The sequence below is a fragment of the Mesitornis unicolor genome, unplaced genomic scaffold (genome assembly GCF_000695765.1).
Source record: "Mesitornis unicolor isolate BGI_N332 unplaced genomic scaffold, ASM69576v1 scaffold41799, whole genome shotgun sequence".
Taxonomy (NCBI): Eukaryota; Metazoa; Chordata; class Aves; order Mesitornithiformes; family Mesitornithidae; genus Mesitornis; species Mesitornis unicolor.
The window spans coordinates 9146-25664 of NW_010208702.1; the positions used below are offsets into that span (position 1 = coordinate 9146).

The window sequence follows — 16519 nt, forward strand, 5'->3', positions numbered from 1 at the left end:
TTATATCTAGTAAAATTACATATATATATAGTAAGAGAATAAGATGGAGTGCTCTATCTGTGCAGTTGTATGGAAAAAAGTCTCCAATGCCTTCTACAAAGTTACAGCTGGTACCTGCTGGGTAAAATGAGAACAAACCCAATTGTGCTCCAAGCTAAAGGGGAGCAGGAGGAGCTGGTTTCCAGTCAATGCAGAGCAAAGTTGAATTTTTCTGTATATCAAACCCAGAACTGCAAGACCTGCAAAGTCACACGACTGGAAAAGCCAAGGTCTGCTGCAGAGATCATGTATTTTAATTACATCCCCACCATTAATGGGACGAAGACTTCATGTGCGTGCACGAAGGTTCAATAAAGACAAAAAAATCCCCTGTATTTTATCTCAGACTTTCAGGAAGACTTTGGGTAAGACTCAGTAACTACACCAAACTCTGGGACCCAAACTTACGGGTAGAGCACTTGTGTACATCAGAGTGAGCACAGATGGGGCGAGCCAAATAGTCACATTTGCAAAATCCCCTTAAACACGCACCAGGGACCACGCAAAGGAGGAAATGGGGCTGAAATTAATTTTAATACTCTAAAGTGGAAAGCCACGCAGCATTTGCAGGTGGCTGTTCTTATCTAGCTGTACATCCGTGCTGACTTCTCCAAAGATCTACAAGAAAAAGGGATTTTTAAACTATCAAAATAAAGCAGAGCGCCCAAGACACAGGTGTCTAATTCCTTCTTTTGGACAGGCTATCAGAAATCCATGCAAAACTTAGTTCCCTAATAAAACCATCAAATTTCTGGCAAGTTGCTCCTCTTCCTGAGACTCTTTTTTCCCCTCTTATTTCCACCTTTTTCAGCTATTTCATCTGAACAGTGCAGAGCAGACAACGAATTCTCTTCAATACGCTATTTTTCACCATTTCAGGCAGAAAGCAAAAGGAGGACCATGAAAAAGCACATCTGGAAAAATAAAAACCTCAGTAAGCGAGGTGAAGGGTTGAAATTTTATTTTGGGATTGCTCCTCGTCCAGGAACGAGCCGAGGAGATCGGCAGGACTGGGGATGAAGAATTGCATCCCAATCTCCAGCCAAAGCTGGAGGAGGCCAAGGAAAACAGAATTTTATGAACAAGGAGGTTTGGGGAATGCTTCCCCCTCACCCTCAGCGGGTCATAAGCTTCATTTCATGAAAAATTTATGGATGAAGGTAGGGGAAAAAGGAGAAAGCGATAAGAATCACAGGAACGCAATGAGATTGGCAGACAAGAAATTTGTAAGCCTACAAACTCCTTGGGTCAGTACACGTTTTCTTAAGAAATCTGGAAAACACTCATTTCTTTTGTGGGAATCATATTGCAAAGGAATATGAGTAGTACTTAAATACTGACCCTTAGCTTGGAAATGGACCATTTAGAGACTTTCTAGGAAAAAAAAACCACTCAAAATTGCTCTCATGATTTATGCTCTGTGTTATTTGATCCAACCATGGTCCACAGAGCAAACAAAATGTGACAAACTCACCGAGACTTGCAAGAAGTTTGCCAGGAAAATAAGAGCATTTCTTACTCTTTAGAAGGTGATTTTGCTATGTAAGTCAGTGCTGAGCAAATCCCGCAGCCAGATTCCATATGCGGTCCTGGGCTTTATTTATCCTCCCAGCACAAAATACAGTGTGAAAAACAGCATCCTGTGAGAAATGTGTAAATAGTATCTCCATTTAGTGCCAGCTTTGCTGGAGCAGGAGCTCTAAAGCACTTTAGGAATTAAAGAACAACTGTGGAGGTGCTGGGAAGACTCCACTGAGAGCACTTTTTGGTCAGCGATGCTGACTACAAAGCAGGAGATACGAAAGGCATGGAAATGGTTAAAAACACATGGCTTGAGTCTTGGAAACAATGCTCATCTTGTGGACAAGTCCAGCCATTTCTTGACATTAAGAACTTAATTTACTGAGAGAAGGGGGTGCTTCAGGCTTGTGTTATCAAAGTTTCTGGGTTTATTTGGGTCAGCTAAAAAAAACCCCAAATATATGAGAAAATAATTAAAATTTTAGAAAAGGCAACATGACAGGCATTATTATTATTATAAAATTATAAAAAAATGTAAAGTTTGTGCCAGGAACTGGTCTGCAGCAGTGGTTTCTATACACTTCCAGAGCAAGTTTCTCCCTCTGTGGTCGTGTTGTCTAAATGACAAGATTAGAGCATCAGACACTGGCAGCCAATACGAAAGCAGCACTACCAGAACTTAGCGTAATTTTAAAATATCATTGGATTGGGAGACACTTTAATGGGACAATGGTTCACCAAGCCTGGAGATTGGGTGTTCAACCAGATGAAATCTCTTCAAATTCCCTAAAGCGCAGGGTTTGGTTCAAAGGGGTGGTGGAATGAGACAGCAACAAAAGGAAACACCAAAAAGCCCTAGCACGTTTCAAGCCAAGTTATGGATGAATATTTAAAGTTTACTGATTTTTCAACTGTGCAAAATACCAGTAGTGGCATTCAGCCACTGAGCACAGTTATTAAGGCATAATCTAATTTAATCCAAGATACTACACTTGCTCCAAAGAAATGAATGAGAGATGCTGCTGGGACAATAACTTTGAATTTCCTGGCTTAAGTGGGCTTAAATTTTCCGTGATGTTACACTAATGAACTTTTTCTGGTGAGCTCTAGTTCAGAGCTCTTCCGTGATTAACAAAAGTGGTTCCAAGTACCTAATCAAAGTGAAGCCTGGTTATTAAACAATGAAGTATTTGCATACCTTAGAGGAGACTGGACATCATGGCTGTGCTCTGCATAGAAATTACAGCTGATAAAAATGCATGCCTATTAACCTCCTCTTGAAAAACATTTATTTCATCTTGTTTGACTTAATTGTAGTATCTTAAAATAGATTTCAGAATGCAAAAGTGATCCCGTGAGTGCCTGGATTAGCTGCACCATCATAAACACACCCTGAAACCTCGGCTGTTTCCTACTCTTCCCCAGTTCTAATGGGGAAAGTCATTTAGCATGAAGCAACGGGAAGAAGATCTCACCAGTGCTCCAATGTGAAACCTGAATGAAGGGTCTGGTGAGGCGGGTGTTGGTCTCTTGTCTCAAGTAACAAGCGATGAGATGAGAGGACATGGCCTCAAGTTGCACCCGAGGAGGGTTAGATTGGGTATCAGAAAAAATGTCTTTACTGAAAGAGCAGTCAAGCACTGGAAGGGGCTGCCCAGGGCAGTGGTGGAGTCACCATCCCTGGAGATCTCAAAAAATATGTAGATATGGCACCTGGGACATGGTTTAGTGGCCATGGTGGGGTTGGGTTGATGGTTGGACCTTATGATCTTAGAGGGCTTCTCCAACCTTAATGATTCTGTGATTTGACATTGCTAGAATCTTATGGAAAAAGCTTGGAAAGAAGTTTAATTGATTCTATACACAACCACCTCTCTGCTCTCTCCCCTGTAGCTGCAGATCATCAGACCGCTCTCTAGCAGAAATATTGCTTTTTCCAGTCAAGAGCTGCAGACCTTGTTGCCAAAACACAGCTAGATGGGAACTGCTCGAGCATGGTGCCTTGCTGCTGCTCGCCCATGATGGAGACCAGGAGGAGAAAGGTGGTGACCCAAAGCCAATGCTGGGGTCTTCACATGACAAAAGGCCTTGACTGAATCAGGGGAATGGCCAAAAGTGGTGACCATCCCATTGGTCTCAACGGAGGGGAGATCTGCAGGCCAGGCTCCTGTTTCATCTTGGTCATCTCAGTCACACTTCTATTGGCTCAACTGTAACCTCAGGCTCCTGCTCCAATGCAATGGGTGTCTCAAAGGAGCTTGTGCTCTTGCTGCAGGCAGCAGAAAAACCATCCATATGCAGAGGGCAACATAAGGTTTCAGCCCAGGAAAGGCTGTTTCACCTAAAAGCCAGCAAAAACTGTCTCTGAGAATAAACAGGGAAGGATTTAGAAGAAGAAATCACACCCCAACCTCAGCCAGGCTCTGATCTACTGCCCACCCATGACTTGGAGAACCTTCCTGGTATTTATTCTCTTCTTATCATGCCCCCGAGCCATGGACAACAACCTCCAATAAAACATGTGCCAAGCCATAGAGTTTCTTCTCCAGTTGTTCAAAACCTTTGCAGTTGAGCAGCCTGTGGCTTAGCCCCGTATCTCCTAAAAGAGTGGGAGAACCAAGACGATGTATGAAGCAAACAGCAGCTACTCCAAGCTGGGAAGAGGACAGCAGCTGCCATCTCTTCAGGAGAGGACATCCTCTCCATCTCCGATGCTATCAAGGAGGCACCACCTCTTCCTGCTGCAGGTGGGGAAGAGGTGGTCAGAGGAGAGGAATCATCTTCTAATGAGATAACGCAGCCACCTCCAGCCCCATCAGTTCGTGTCATGGTGGACTTACGTTCACGTCAAGACTGCTGGGCCACATGTCTGAGCGTTCTTTTGGCCCTGGACTCAGAAGGGCTAGAACAGACCTGGGTTTCCACCCAATTTAATTTCCAGATGTGGACTTCTCCGGTGAAGCAGGATATGGAGTCTTAGAAGCAGTCAGAAACTCCAAGATGTGGGACAAGGATTTTTGAAGGTATTCATGAGCTATGGAAAATGCCAGTTTGGAATATTTATGCTTTTTTCCTATGACATAAAAATGCAGTCTTAAGGTTAAACACGCAGAGATCACATCTGGAAGCTCTGTGATAAATTCCTGAGCTACAGTCACTCTGTTTACAGAACAACACTAACACTGAAAGACATCAGTACGGACAGTGATGCAGCTGAAGGTATATAATCATTCACATACATGATATGAACTTGCCTGAGATGCACAAGACACTAACGGAAACACCACATTTCTCACAAATACATTAGCTCCTACTTTAACAGCAGAAGTCTTTACCAGCTCTAAAAAAAACAGGGAATAAAAAAATCAAACTTGTAGCAGCGCTGCAGCTCCACATTTTGCAAACTATAGGCTGGTAAAAATGACCAAATTTGGAGAAAAAAAAATCCTTGAAGAACACGGGCACTTTAGGACCATCCAGGTGTCTGAGGAGATCAGTGGTGTGGACAGAAAGACACAGGAACTGGCTCTAACAAACCACAAAGCAAAGTGGACAGCACTGGGAAAGGGCTATGTGGCCACGTTATTACCTGAGGTGGTGTAGGTGTGGAAGTGGGTCTCACGATGGGAGGCGTTGGGTTCCTGCTGCCCCCTCCAGACATTATTTCTTCTGTTATATCTTTGCCTCCCTGGTTTGGATCCCGGATTCGGATCTACGGTATTGAACAAAGAAATAATTCAAACGAGTCTTCCCGATACATGCGGACCTTGGGGTTATGGAGAGGAGAGCACGGACAGGACCCAACTCCACCACACTTGGGGTGGATGCTCTGCAGGAACAGCAAAATGTGGTTTGTTTCCATAACTTGAAATGCATGAGAACTCCTCCCTTAATCTCAAAACCTAATTTAATCAAAATGCTCACCAACTGTACCAGTCACGTCTAAATATATGCACCTCAGTGTATGAAAACCAAAATAAGTTTACTGCAACTCAGAAAATTTAGCAGACAGTTAAAAAAAAAGCCATGTATTAAATCAGCTCTTTTTGTTTCAGTTTTATTTTTTCCCTTCCACGCTGAGAAAAATCATAACAACCAAGTAGAACGAATCAAGGAAACAGCACAGAGCAGAGGAAAGGGAAACAGCAAGAACAACCAGAAGTCCTATGAAACTCATCAGCATTTAGGAAACAAGAATGTTTTTGAGTCTCTTCACAGCCCCAGATGGGAAGGAAAATAATAACAGTCCAAAATAAACCACTTGAGAACACACTCATTTGAACCCTCACCTGGCACTTGAGCCAAGCTGTGTCGCTGAATGTGGGGCACAGTCAAGCTGTCTGGGTTAATTTGAAATAGAGCTTTTAATCTTCAAGGTAAGAATTAAGGATTTTCATAAGCCTACAGACGGTGCGATCGTTTGTCTGTCCACCTTCTCAAGAGCTCTTGGCTGAACTCTACACAAATCGCACAACCACAAGCAAACCAAGAGCCAAAATCCTTCTGAGGGCAGGGGTCTCATGGAAACCGCCGTGGTTTTTTTTAACCAGCAACATATAAGGTCACAAACTGCAGAAGGATTTTGTGATTTATCAACTTCAGAATCGTGTCTTCTTGACTCTTCTGGGTTATGAAGATAAATAAATATACACATGGTGCTCAGGATGGTGACAGGATGTGGTCTTCTCTTATTTTTTAGGAGTTTTTCTGCTCAAACATTTAATTAACCACAGCAACAAGGACTTGAAAAGTTGGCACTAATTCCTACCCTCTCCTCCTCCTGACAAGTAGGCAATGGCATTAAAACAACCTTTCCCTGCTCGAAAGCTCGTAGTACTCAAATACTGAACTAATGGCACACGTGGGTGCGCGTACATATATACATTTAATTTCCCTTTAATTTCTCTCATTTCTTCAGCTGCAACACCAATCAGCAAACTGAAACAGTATGTCCAGAGAAAAGCACCTGGGGCATTTAAAAATCTTTCTGCTCTTCTGCTTCAAAGAACTCAGCTTTGTTGGCAGGAAGCTGCCTTAACCACAGCCGAGTATTGTGAACATCTTTGCACTTCAGCTGGCATTGATGACCTGGCCATGTCATGTTTCGCATGCTGAAAAGAGACTGCTCAGGGCTGAAGGGGAGGGTGAGGAGGTGGCAAAAGAGGAGTTGCATCACCCTTTGCTGACAGCAGCTACCAAAAAAGCCTTTCTTGTAAGCCCAGCTAGCACACTGTTCAGCTCCGACAGTTTCCCAAACCAAGTGTCATCTCAGATCATCTTCAGAAGTCAAAAGATACAGATACTCTGCATTTGAGACCTTTTTTTTGCCAGGTAACAGTTCTTTTGATGTTTTGAAACTACTCTAACACACAGTGGTGTCAAGTAATTTCCTTTTCAATCCAGTTCCTTAAAAATTATTCACCACAGGTACAAGTCCACCCCTAACTTTTCCTGTTTAGTTGTCACATTCACCTTGTGTGCCTTTACTATTCCCTGTCATCATTCACCTGCATTTAAATAGGCTTAATTTTCATTAATCTGCATGTCTCAAATCTGACCAGTGAATTAGGAAGAGAGGAAATCTGGTCTAAAAACCTCTGTCTACTTGGATAATGTTGTGTGTTCAGGTCTTTTCAAACCTGCAAATAAGTCCACAACTCACTGCTTTTCTACCTTTCCCAAGGCATAATATTGAACATTTTATAATTGTTTTGTCAATTTGAACAACTCCCAACATTCTCCCAAACTGATCAGTGTTTGCTCATTCCCACTGGCCTCTGGTAAAACTCTTAAGCAGCAGCGCAGGCAGCTGAGGATCCCAGGACTGGGGAGACGATGCTGCTTTCATTTATGTTCATTACAAAACTGGCAAAAATACTTCCCTTTTTGACTGGCTGAGGTGTCACAAAGTCAGAGCAAAGACCTCATTTTCAGTAAGACAAACACTGCAGTATTATGCAATGTTTAATTACACTTAAGTGTGAAAGGTGACACTTAGCCTCTCTGTGAGGATAAAGCTCAGTTTTAAGCTTAATCTTGTTATTAATTTCCTTCAACCTTACGACCGGGACAGTTCTCAGAAGGGGTGGATGGGTTAACGATGCTGGCTTACCGTTTTTTTCTCTCTTTTAGCTGGTGGAGGCTGCTGCTGCTGTGTAGGCACTATGATGGGTGCTGACTGATAGACTGGCTGACTTGGGTAGAAAGGTGTTCCTGCAAGAGGACAAGACAGAAATGAGAGTGAAAAATTAATTCCATTTCTTAATGAAACAAAACCAAGCGCAAGAGGTAAAACTGGCCACGTACTCCTCGCTCCCTTCAAAAACATCCAACACCCAGCTGCTCACTGGTCTGTGCTTTGCTCTTCCCTACTTTCACTAAAACAGAAGCTGTTACTTCATCAAGACAAGCAATTAAGTCATCGTTTCATTTTTTAATTACATGAACAGGAAAAAAGCCCCAAACAATCACATGCATCCCTTTCTGAGAAGCTGCTGAAATCACTAAGGCATGAAAAGCAAAGCAGCTCATCCTTGGACTCCTCCGACTGACAAACAGGTGGGTTTGTTGTTTGGTTGTCGAGTTGGGGTTTTTTTGCCTTTGTAGAGAAGTTCAGTCAAACCATTACAAAGAATTTGTAAGGTCAACTGCAACCTGTTTGGAGGCATAGCCAGAAAATTTCATTACAAGCCGCGTTCTTCTCATGCTGTAACACAAAAAAAGCTCGGCCACGGTTATTACTGCAAAATTACACCGCACTGTTGATTACATTCATAATATCCAATATAGTTTCATTATGTTTATGTTTTTCTTTATGAAATAAGCCTGGCTCAAAACAACTGAGTGCTTAAAAGACGTGCCAGAAATACAGCAGAGCTGTTTTCTGTCTGTGGATCAGATATCAGGTGAGCTTGCTAGATGGTGCTGCGTTTTTTTCCTTCTCAGCACGGATGCTGAATGGCCTGCCTGCTCGCATCTGATTTATTCTCCACCTGAAATAACCTTTAAATGGGAATGAAAATCAGTATTGTGTGTCCGTAAAGAAACCAGGTGATTATTATTATCTCAAGCAAACAGGGAAAGCCAACAAAAGCAGCCCAGCACCATCTGATTTGAAACTTCAAAGGGCGTATTCCTCAAAATGGAGCTGGGAAGTAGAAGCTGGGAGCTGGCACCCCCTCTGCATCCTCAGCTCAAAACCTTTTAAAAAGCTCAATAAACTTTCAATTTTGAACTTCGTGGTACACAGAGTCACTTCAGAACTGGCCTCAGGACACAGAAGTCTCCGTTGGCATCCCCAAGGCTTGGGAAGCGAGATCCCTCCTGCCCCTCTCCTTAAAAACAGTGATGGAGCCTCAAACTCTTCCAATCAACGCTTTGGCCAAGCCAGTCGGGTGTACAATGTGAGTCTGGAGAACGAGAGAGGACAGGAGCAAGGCTGGGAGCCCTGCAATGCAGTAATTATCTTGATTTTCAGTTTCCTAGAAACCAGATCTAATCAGATACCCTGCAACGTGATCCCCACCAGAGAGCAAGCTACAGCGTAACTCAAGGCAGGACTCTTCCTTTATGAAGAGTACTTCAAAAAAAAAGCAAATCCTGAAGAGCAGGAGTAACTTTGGGGAAGAAACGCAGCTTCTGTGGCAACAAACCAAGCGCATTTCTCAGTGCAACACTCTTTGCTCTGCACTCTGCCTTTTCATCCTTTCCAGTTCAGCGGCACCCAAGTTTCATCCTCCCTCCTTTCCGTTCATCATTTCAAGGTCTTCCCTCGCTGCTACAAAAGAAAATGATAATTGCAAAACTGAGACAGTTTAAAAAAATGTATTGTCCCTCTTCACAAGTTTTGTCTTCTGCAGTATTTCCTGTAGTATTTCTCCTGCAGCCTGCCAAACGGTGATGGTTTTGGTGTCTAGCAGCCACGCTGGCTACGATGTCTTGAGGTTTAAGGGAAAGGCCACTGCCAGCAGCATTATGGACTTTAAATTTAGTCATCTCCCAGTGTCATGAGCAGTGCCTGGTGCACGATTGGACATTTTCAGGCCCTAAATAGTGAGAGGGAAAGGTGGAGGAGCACAGGCAAATCCGCAATCCCTCTTCCTTGGCTAAACCTGGAAAACGCTCTGTGTGGGAGATTGGGGGATTGGGGGATTGAACTAGATGATCTTTTGAGGTCCCTTCCAATCCCTAACGTTCTGTGATTCTGTGACGGCTCCAGCTTCGCGCTCTGATGCTCCACAGCTCCAGCAACCTAAAAACAAGCTGGGGCTGGAGGGTTACAAACCTCTGCACAAGAAACCAGGCACTTTCAGGAGCGGGAAGGAAGCAGAAGGGAACTTTTTCCAAATTACAGAAGTGAAGACAGACAAAAGGCATTAAACGAGCAGAAAGCAAGAAGAAAGCAGACCTGTAACGGCAAGAAAAAAAGAGGAATACTGGGTAATTTCCTCATTTAGTGGATGAGCTTTAAAGAGCCATTGCAGTTTTTCTTCTCTTTATTTTTTTCTCAGATAAGCAAAGAGGAAGTAGCTGCCTTATAATTGCTCGCTCTCCTTTTATTCACAAATTGCATAATCAGGTTTGAAGGCTTCATGGCAACCTTTCAAAGCGGCCCCATTAGGTCCATACACAGCAAATTAAAAAAAAAAATATAACAACAAAGAAAGGAAAAAATAAGAGAGTCCAGACCTTTTAAAATGATAAGCAGGGAAGCAACTGAGGCTTTTCTCCCCTTGAAAAGGAATCTGTATTTGTGAAGAGCAAACGGGCAACCCTGCCAACGGCACGGGGTGGTCATTGTTCAGCCCGGGAGGTAACCACGCGATCCTAACGCTCCAAAATGCCAACGGCTAAAGTCACACGGAAAGTTGATGGTATCTCTGCCCCCAACAGATTACAGAATGAGTGTGGGCAGGTAGCAGTCAGGTTGAACAAAATACCTCAAGTTCGATATTAAGGGGTGAAAACCCTCTAAAAAACCCCCACAAAACAGGGTGATGACCAGAATCTCAATGTTCCTATAAATGAGCAAGCAAAGGTAAATTTTAAAAAACGTTATATACATGACTGCAAGATTCCTAATTCTGCATCACATTCAAATACAGCTTGCAGGAGCTGATTTGTTTTAAATATCAAAATACAGATCCCACAGAAAACCTTAGAGGGGACTGTGATGTACTGTGGTATATATTGTGCATGGCAACACACTGGAAATCATTAAGCAAGGACTCGATGGTATGTGAAATACGACTGCTAAGAGAAGAGGTGTCAGGGGTCAGTGAAGGACACGGGGTCTGCAAACTGGGACCCCCTCAGTACCTGGAGGCGTCAATAAAATACACCGAATATAGGAGCCAAACAACCACAGTGCACACAGCCATGCTGGGCAATCTCTCAAACTTTCTGTTTGAGAAAAGGCAAGACCAGGGGTCGCCCATTAAATGGACAAATTTCAGCCTGTGCATGGGTTACAAGCTCTTCGACTGGACTAACGTGATCTTCACAGCATGAGACCGGTGAATCGAACCGCGTGCCTTGTTCTTTTCCTTCACTAAACGCCGAACAAGGAAGGCAGGGATAAGGAACGCCAACTGCTGTGTTGCTGTGAACATACCCAGGGCACAGCTCAGTGGAAACCAGAGCTGCCAGATGTATTCACAAAACCTTAATAAATAATAATGGTTGAGCAGGGAATAACGAATAGCCACTATTCTTGTTCACATGTGATTATGGGTAGCTCTGCGAGTTGCACCTTTCTTTAAGCACTGATACAAACAATACTCTGTTATTGTAATTTTTTCAGGAGTGAATAACAAGGGCTGTGACACAACCAAATCAAGCAGCTATCTGAAGTTCAAACAAACGCTAATCCACTTTGCTATTATAAATCTTAGGCTTGACAACAGAAAAACACACCCAGAAAAGACTTGTTAAGAAATCTCCAAGCAGAACTTACCGTAGGCATTGGGGAATTCTCCAGGACCTGGTCCTGGATAAAAGGGCCCTGGTCCTGGAGGCTGAACCGGATACTGCTGCGGGGGCCCGACATACGGGGGGCCACTGTGACGATACTGGGAGGGGAAGAAAATAACCATCAGTTTACAAAGAGTTGGGCAACTTCATGCTGTTGCATAGAGAAACTGTAGTGGAGCTTCCCAGATCAATAAGTATCTGATTATCAAACTGATTAATCACAGATTCAGAAGTGTCACCATGAAAGAGGTGCAAGCTATGTCACCGCAAGACAAGGCAGCGAGGACATGAAGTAGGAAACAGTCACTCTCCTGATTTCAGCAGTATTGTGTTTTTATGAGGCCCAAGGTTTTAGAGTAATTGTAGAGCTATTAAGTCCTTTTAGATACATTTATAGCACTACACATTTTCCAAGAGCTTAGTAGTCTCACACTGTTTTTGAGAGGGACCTCAAAAACTTGTGAGGTAATTTATCCTTCCTGCCTTCATGCACAGAAGAACAAACACTTCATAGAGAACAAGGACAGGGGTTAAATACTCCACCACCAGCTTCATTTCCCCTCCCTCCCAACTCTGGAGAAAACCCAGATGGAGCCAGTGTTGCTGTAGGTGCCCGGCCAATGTGTTTGTACCTGCGGTATACAGTACTGGGGGCCCTGAGGCATGGGGTAGGGCATCGGCAGGTGGTTAACCATCATGATGTGTTGGTTGGTTTGATAGACCGCGGTCGGCGTTTGAGCACCGGGACGGATGGAAGGGCTGCTGTTCTGGATGGTGGCTCTCGGAGGCTGGATCTGAGGCCTCTGAAAGAACTGGGGGAGGGAAGGGAGAGGGGAAGGAGAGAGAACAGAGAACCGGTCAGACCTTCTGGGAAAGCACTTGAAATGTCGTGACAATATTATAATGATAATACTACTTTTCCAAAGGGTTGCCACACATTCTGAAAACCACAGGACAATCTCTGTTTTTCTGTAAACAGCAAGATCATGCTATAGGCTCCAATTTTACATGGCAGAAAAATGGCAAGAAACGCTGAACACCAATAACTGTTCATTTGTATCTACTGAGTTACACAGCTCAACTTTCAGAGCGAGTGCTAGAAAAACCATTTTTGTCAAATATCTTCTTTATAAGGTGGGTTCAACGCCAAAAAAGCCACCTTTAAAAATATTCTAGGGAAATGAAAGATCACGGCAACTCCAGAACAGCTAGAAAGCCAGATTTTTACAACAGCCAGAGGCGCCTCATGCCTGTCCTTTAGAGGAATTGAGCTGGGTGCCTATTGCTTTTGTCTTGCCTTTTGTTTTCGGAAAGGTGGCAACCTCTCCCAGGGTGGCACCAAACTCCTCTATCACGTTTGCATGAAGTGATGCCCCACGCAGATGGAGCAGGTCCAGGAAACCAAGCAGCCCACTGGTACCCGCTCTGTTCTCAACCCTTATGCGCTGGGAAAGGCATCAGCATCCGTGGAATGGAGCATTCATGGCACCGGAAAGCCCTGGCTCTGGAGTCTGTGCGATCTTGAGACTCAAGTCAGTAAAATATGCACCGGACATTAAGGCATTCACTAACGGAGTAATGATACGAGTGAGAGAGACACTTATGCCATGCAGAACCAGGAGTGAAAATTACCTGTATAGGTCTGAATCCTCCCTTCAATAACGAAGCAAGAAAGCAGCAGGAAACAGAAAGAAAGCCAATGGAACAGCTTACAGATCAGTAGGAAGGAATAGGCCATAACATGCACCCTAATTGCACACAATTCCGTATTTTCTACCCTGCTTTGGCTAATTTCTTACAGAAACAGCACGAAAAAGACACTGAACTGGTACCAAGGACTCCTCTGCCAGAATCCCAAAGGCGGAGTCAGAAATTCTACTAGAAAAGTTTTATATGGAAGCATAGAAGTTTGAAAAAAACCAAAACCCAACCAAACCATGATTAATGGTAGGAAACATGATACTACAGAAAGACTTTATGTTTACTCTGTTCCTAAAACAAGCATTTTTCCTTTCTGATCTCTTTCAGCCATACAGAGATAGCAGAAAAATCAGAAACCCTTGCTCAAATCACGGATCTTTGGTTTCCACTTCTGCACCAAGACTGGAAGGATAAGAAATGCCACGTATTTAATGGTTAAGCAAAAAAACATAATAATAATTAGGTCCTCATACATCACATTGATGACTGATGGAGTGTGTTGATGCACAAACAGTCTGTGAGGGATCATACCATGAGCAGTGAGAGGAAAAGAGAGTGGAAACCAGTCAGGAATGAAGGAATGAGCTGGGCTCATCTGCCTCCAGGGTAGGGCAGAAGAAAGCTGTGATGCCTCTGTACTTGACATGGCAATGAGCTTAAAATGGACATTCTGGTGCTGCTGAAGACTTTCTGACACCTAAGGTGTTCCTCATAGCAAATGATTTCTCCAGGAACGCCATGGATTACTCCCTGTCTCCAAAATCCAGGTACCACTGAGATGAGCGCAATGCTTTTAGGTTCAACCCTGTTAATCAGGATGAAGAATTGCCACCAGTGCACTCTAAGTGTGACCCAAGCCAGGAGAAAGCAACTGCTTGGGGAGAAAAGTTTGATAGCAAGGCTGAAGAATGAAAACCAGAAAAGCAACCCATTACCATGCTCCCACATTAATAAAAACCATGCAGCTGTCTAGATGTGAGGAAACTACCTGAATGTTGTATAAACCAAGGGCATACGCTGAATTTATGTGAGAATAACTACAGTCTGCAATTTTTCAATATCCAAAGGCACCAGAAAGTGTAAAATCCTTTATTTTTTTGCTGCAAATTGCTGGATAGCAAATATTTCTAACCTGTTAGCAGGTTACAGCAGAAGTCTCCCCACAGTGGGGTGTGGGGAGAATAAAAAAAGTCAATATCCACCATGATTCCTTATTTATGCAGGGTGAAAATGAGCTAGAGGTTGAAGCCAGACCTGCGCCTCTACTGTTAGTAACTACATCCACAGGGCAGCACGGAAAAGCCTTCACCATGAGAAATGGGAGTCCTCCACCAGTGACAGCCACTGACGTGACCCTGCTTCTCCTGCACCTACCAAACCTGCTGCAACACTGAAACCATCGAGGAAAAACTCACAGCAACAGCAACTCCTGTTTCTCCACCAGCCAGCTTTCCTACTGCAGCACCAAAAGGGGTGTTGTGCTGTGCAGGCTTGCTCTGCCATCGAGCATCAAACACCACCATGGTAGTGCTAAGGTGTTCTGCAGCAGGAGCAGGACCTCTGACAAGGAAACCCTAGGTCAAAAACCCCAACCTCTCAAAACCACTCCATACTGCCCACATCACCTCAGAGGCAGCTCAAATTCAGAGATGAAGAAAGAAAGAGGAGAATCTTATTACCAGTAGGAAGAAGGATGCAGCAAGAAGAAAAGCAGATCCAGGATTCCAAGCAATGAGAGCATGAGAGGCCTTTGGATGTGTCAACCAGAGATCTCTCCAGCAGAGTTTGAATTACTTTTACCTGCTCCACTTCCTAAAGCTCTCAAGGAAATCCTGCATCAGAGCCCGGTGCACCTGATCCGTATGGGGGTTTTACTGCTCAAAACAAGCATCATCTGGTTGGTGAACTGGCTTATGCTCCACCCTTGTTCCTGTCCCTCCAAAGCTGAGCTAGCAACGTTCAAAGTCATACTTAGAAATGTTTCAATATTCTGACTTGATATGCTAAAAAATTCATCTTGCAAGGTCAGATCCCTGCACAGACAACGTTTTCAAGCAACGCTAATGATGTCCCAAGGGAGATTAAAATCTGAGACATTTTGTCTCTATTTCTTCCAGTATGTGCATGATTTGGAGTGCAGTGCATACAGGACCCACTCAAGACCAGAATGAAGGTACCCTGGGCCACAGCAAGGTTTCTGATAGAAACCCTGGGCCCAGTCAACCCTTTCTTGACTGCTTCCTTCAAAAATTAGGTCCTGCTATGTCTAATGATGGTCAGATTAAGCAACTAAACCCTCTCAGACGTCGCTTTTATCGGCCATGTCAAGCTCAGCTCTCAGCCTGCTCGTTTCACTCACTCCCATCATCTCCGCAGCCCCTCATCTGCCCGCTCAAGGAAGTCTTTCTGGAAAATAAAAAAGCAGAATTGCACACACAGGGTTTCCCCAGTGCTTCCCAATACAGCAGTAACAGCTCACTATCTCAACTGGAGATGGCTTTTGTGGTTTATCTGAAGGTTGCACTGCACGGGTGGTTTCGGTTGATAAGCTCCTGCTTTACAGAGTAAAAATTTCTCCCTGGCGCCGAAGCGTAAGGGCGTGCACCTCGCAATGCTGGACTACAGCCTCCTTCCACCACGCCAGTCCTCCTTGCACAGCATCCCTGTGCTACCCACATCTTCTAGCTTCGGACTCGCTAAGTTTGCTGCAGACACATACCTGCTAATTGTGCCAGAGTAATTAACACCACAGTTCATAAATAAATCGCAGTTACTATCAATAAACGGACTACTAATCTCCTGCCTCCCCCTCTCAGCACTACCCTGCCATTTACTTCTTACTCTTTACACAGATGCATCTCAATATCCTTTCATTAACCATTGTCCTCTCCTGCTTAATTTTCTTCCCACATGACCTCCTGTCAAAAGTCTGTGGAAGGGCAGCCAGGTAAGAAGCTGTCATCTAGAAAAATCAATGATCAAAGAGAGCACAGACTTCCTTCTGATAAACCACCACTGCATTTTAATTGATTTTCTACTTACTCTCTGTATTTCTAAGCCATAACTTGCAGTGCAGTGTCTGTGGAGCACTCCTGCCACACTCAAAGAGCTTCACCGGAAAATGAAATTCGCTGGTAAGAGCATTGAAACCAAACCTGTGCTGACCTTAGCTCATCAGACACACGTGCATAGGCACCAGTCTACCTATTTCTAGGTGGGATCAAGGCCGGCAGTTGCGATGGGTCCACAGAGCCCTGCAGAAGGGTGCAGAGAGGGGAAGCAACGT

General features: G+C 44.0%; 1 protein-coding gene across 1 annotated transcript in view; it reads right to left on the reverse strand.

Annotated features, from left to right (window-relative positions):
- Positions 1–16519, reverse strand: part of LOC104547044 (eukaryotic translation initiation factor 4 gamma 3-like) — a gene marked incomplete at its 3' end in the record, with an annotated part of 57726 nt that overhangs the window by 6741 nt on the left and 34466 nt on the right. The window contains exons 5-8 of the mRNA XM_010192594.1: positions 12165–12344; positions 11516–11630; positions 7673–7773; positions 5150–5272 (exon numbers count right to left, since the gene is read on the reverse strand). Of these exons, the coding sequence (XP_010190896.1) occupies positions 5150–5272; positions 7673–7773; positions 11516–11630; positions 12165–12344 (519 nt within the window). The remainder of the gene's footprint in view (positions 1–5149; positions 5273–7672; positions 7774–11515; positions 11631–12164; positions 12345–16519) is intronic.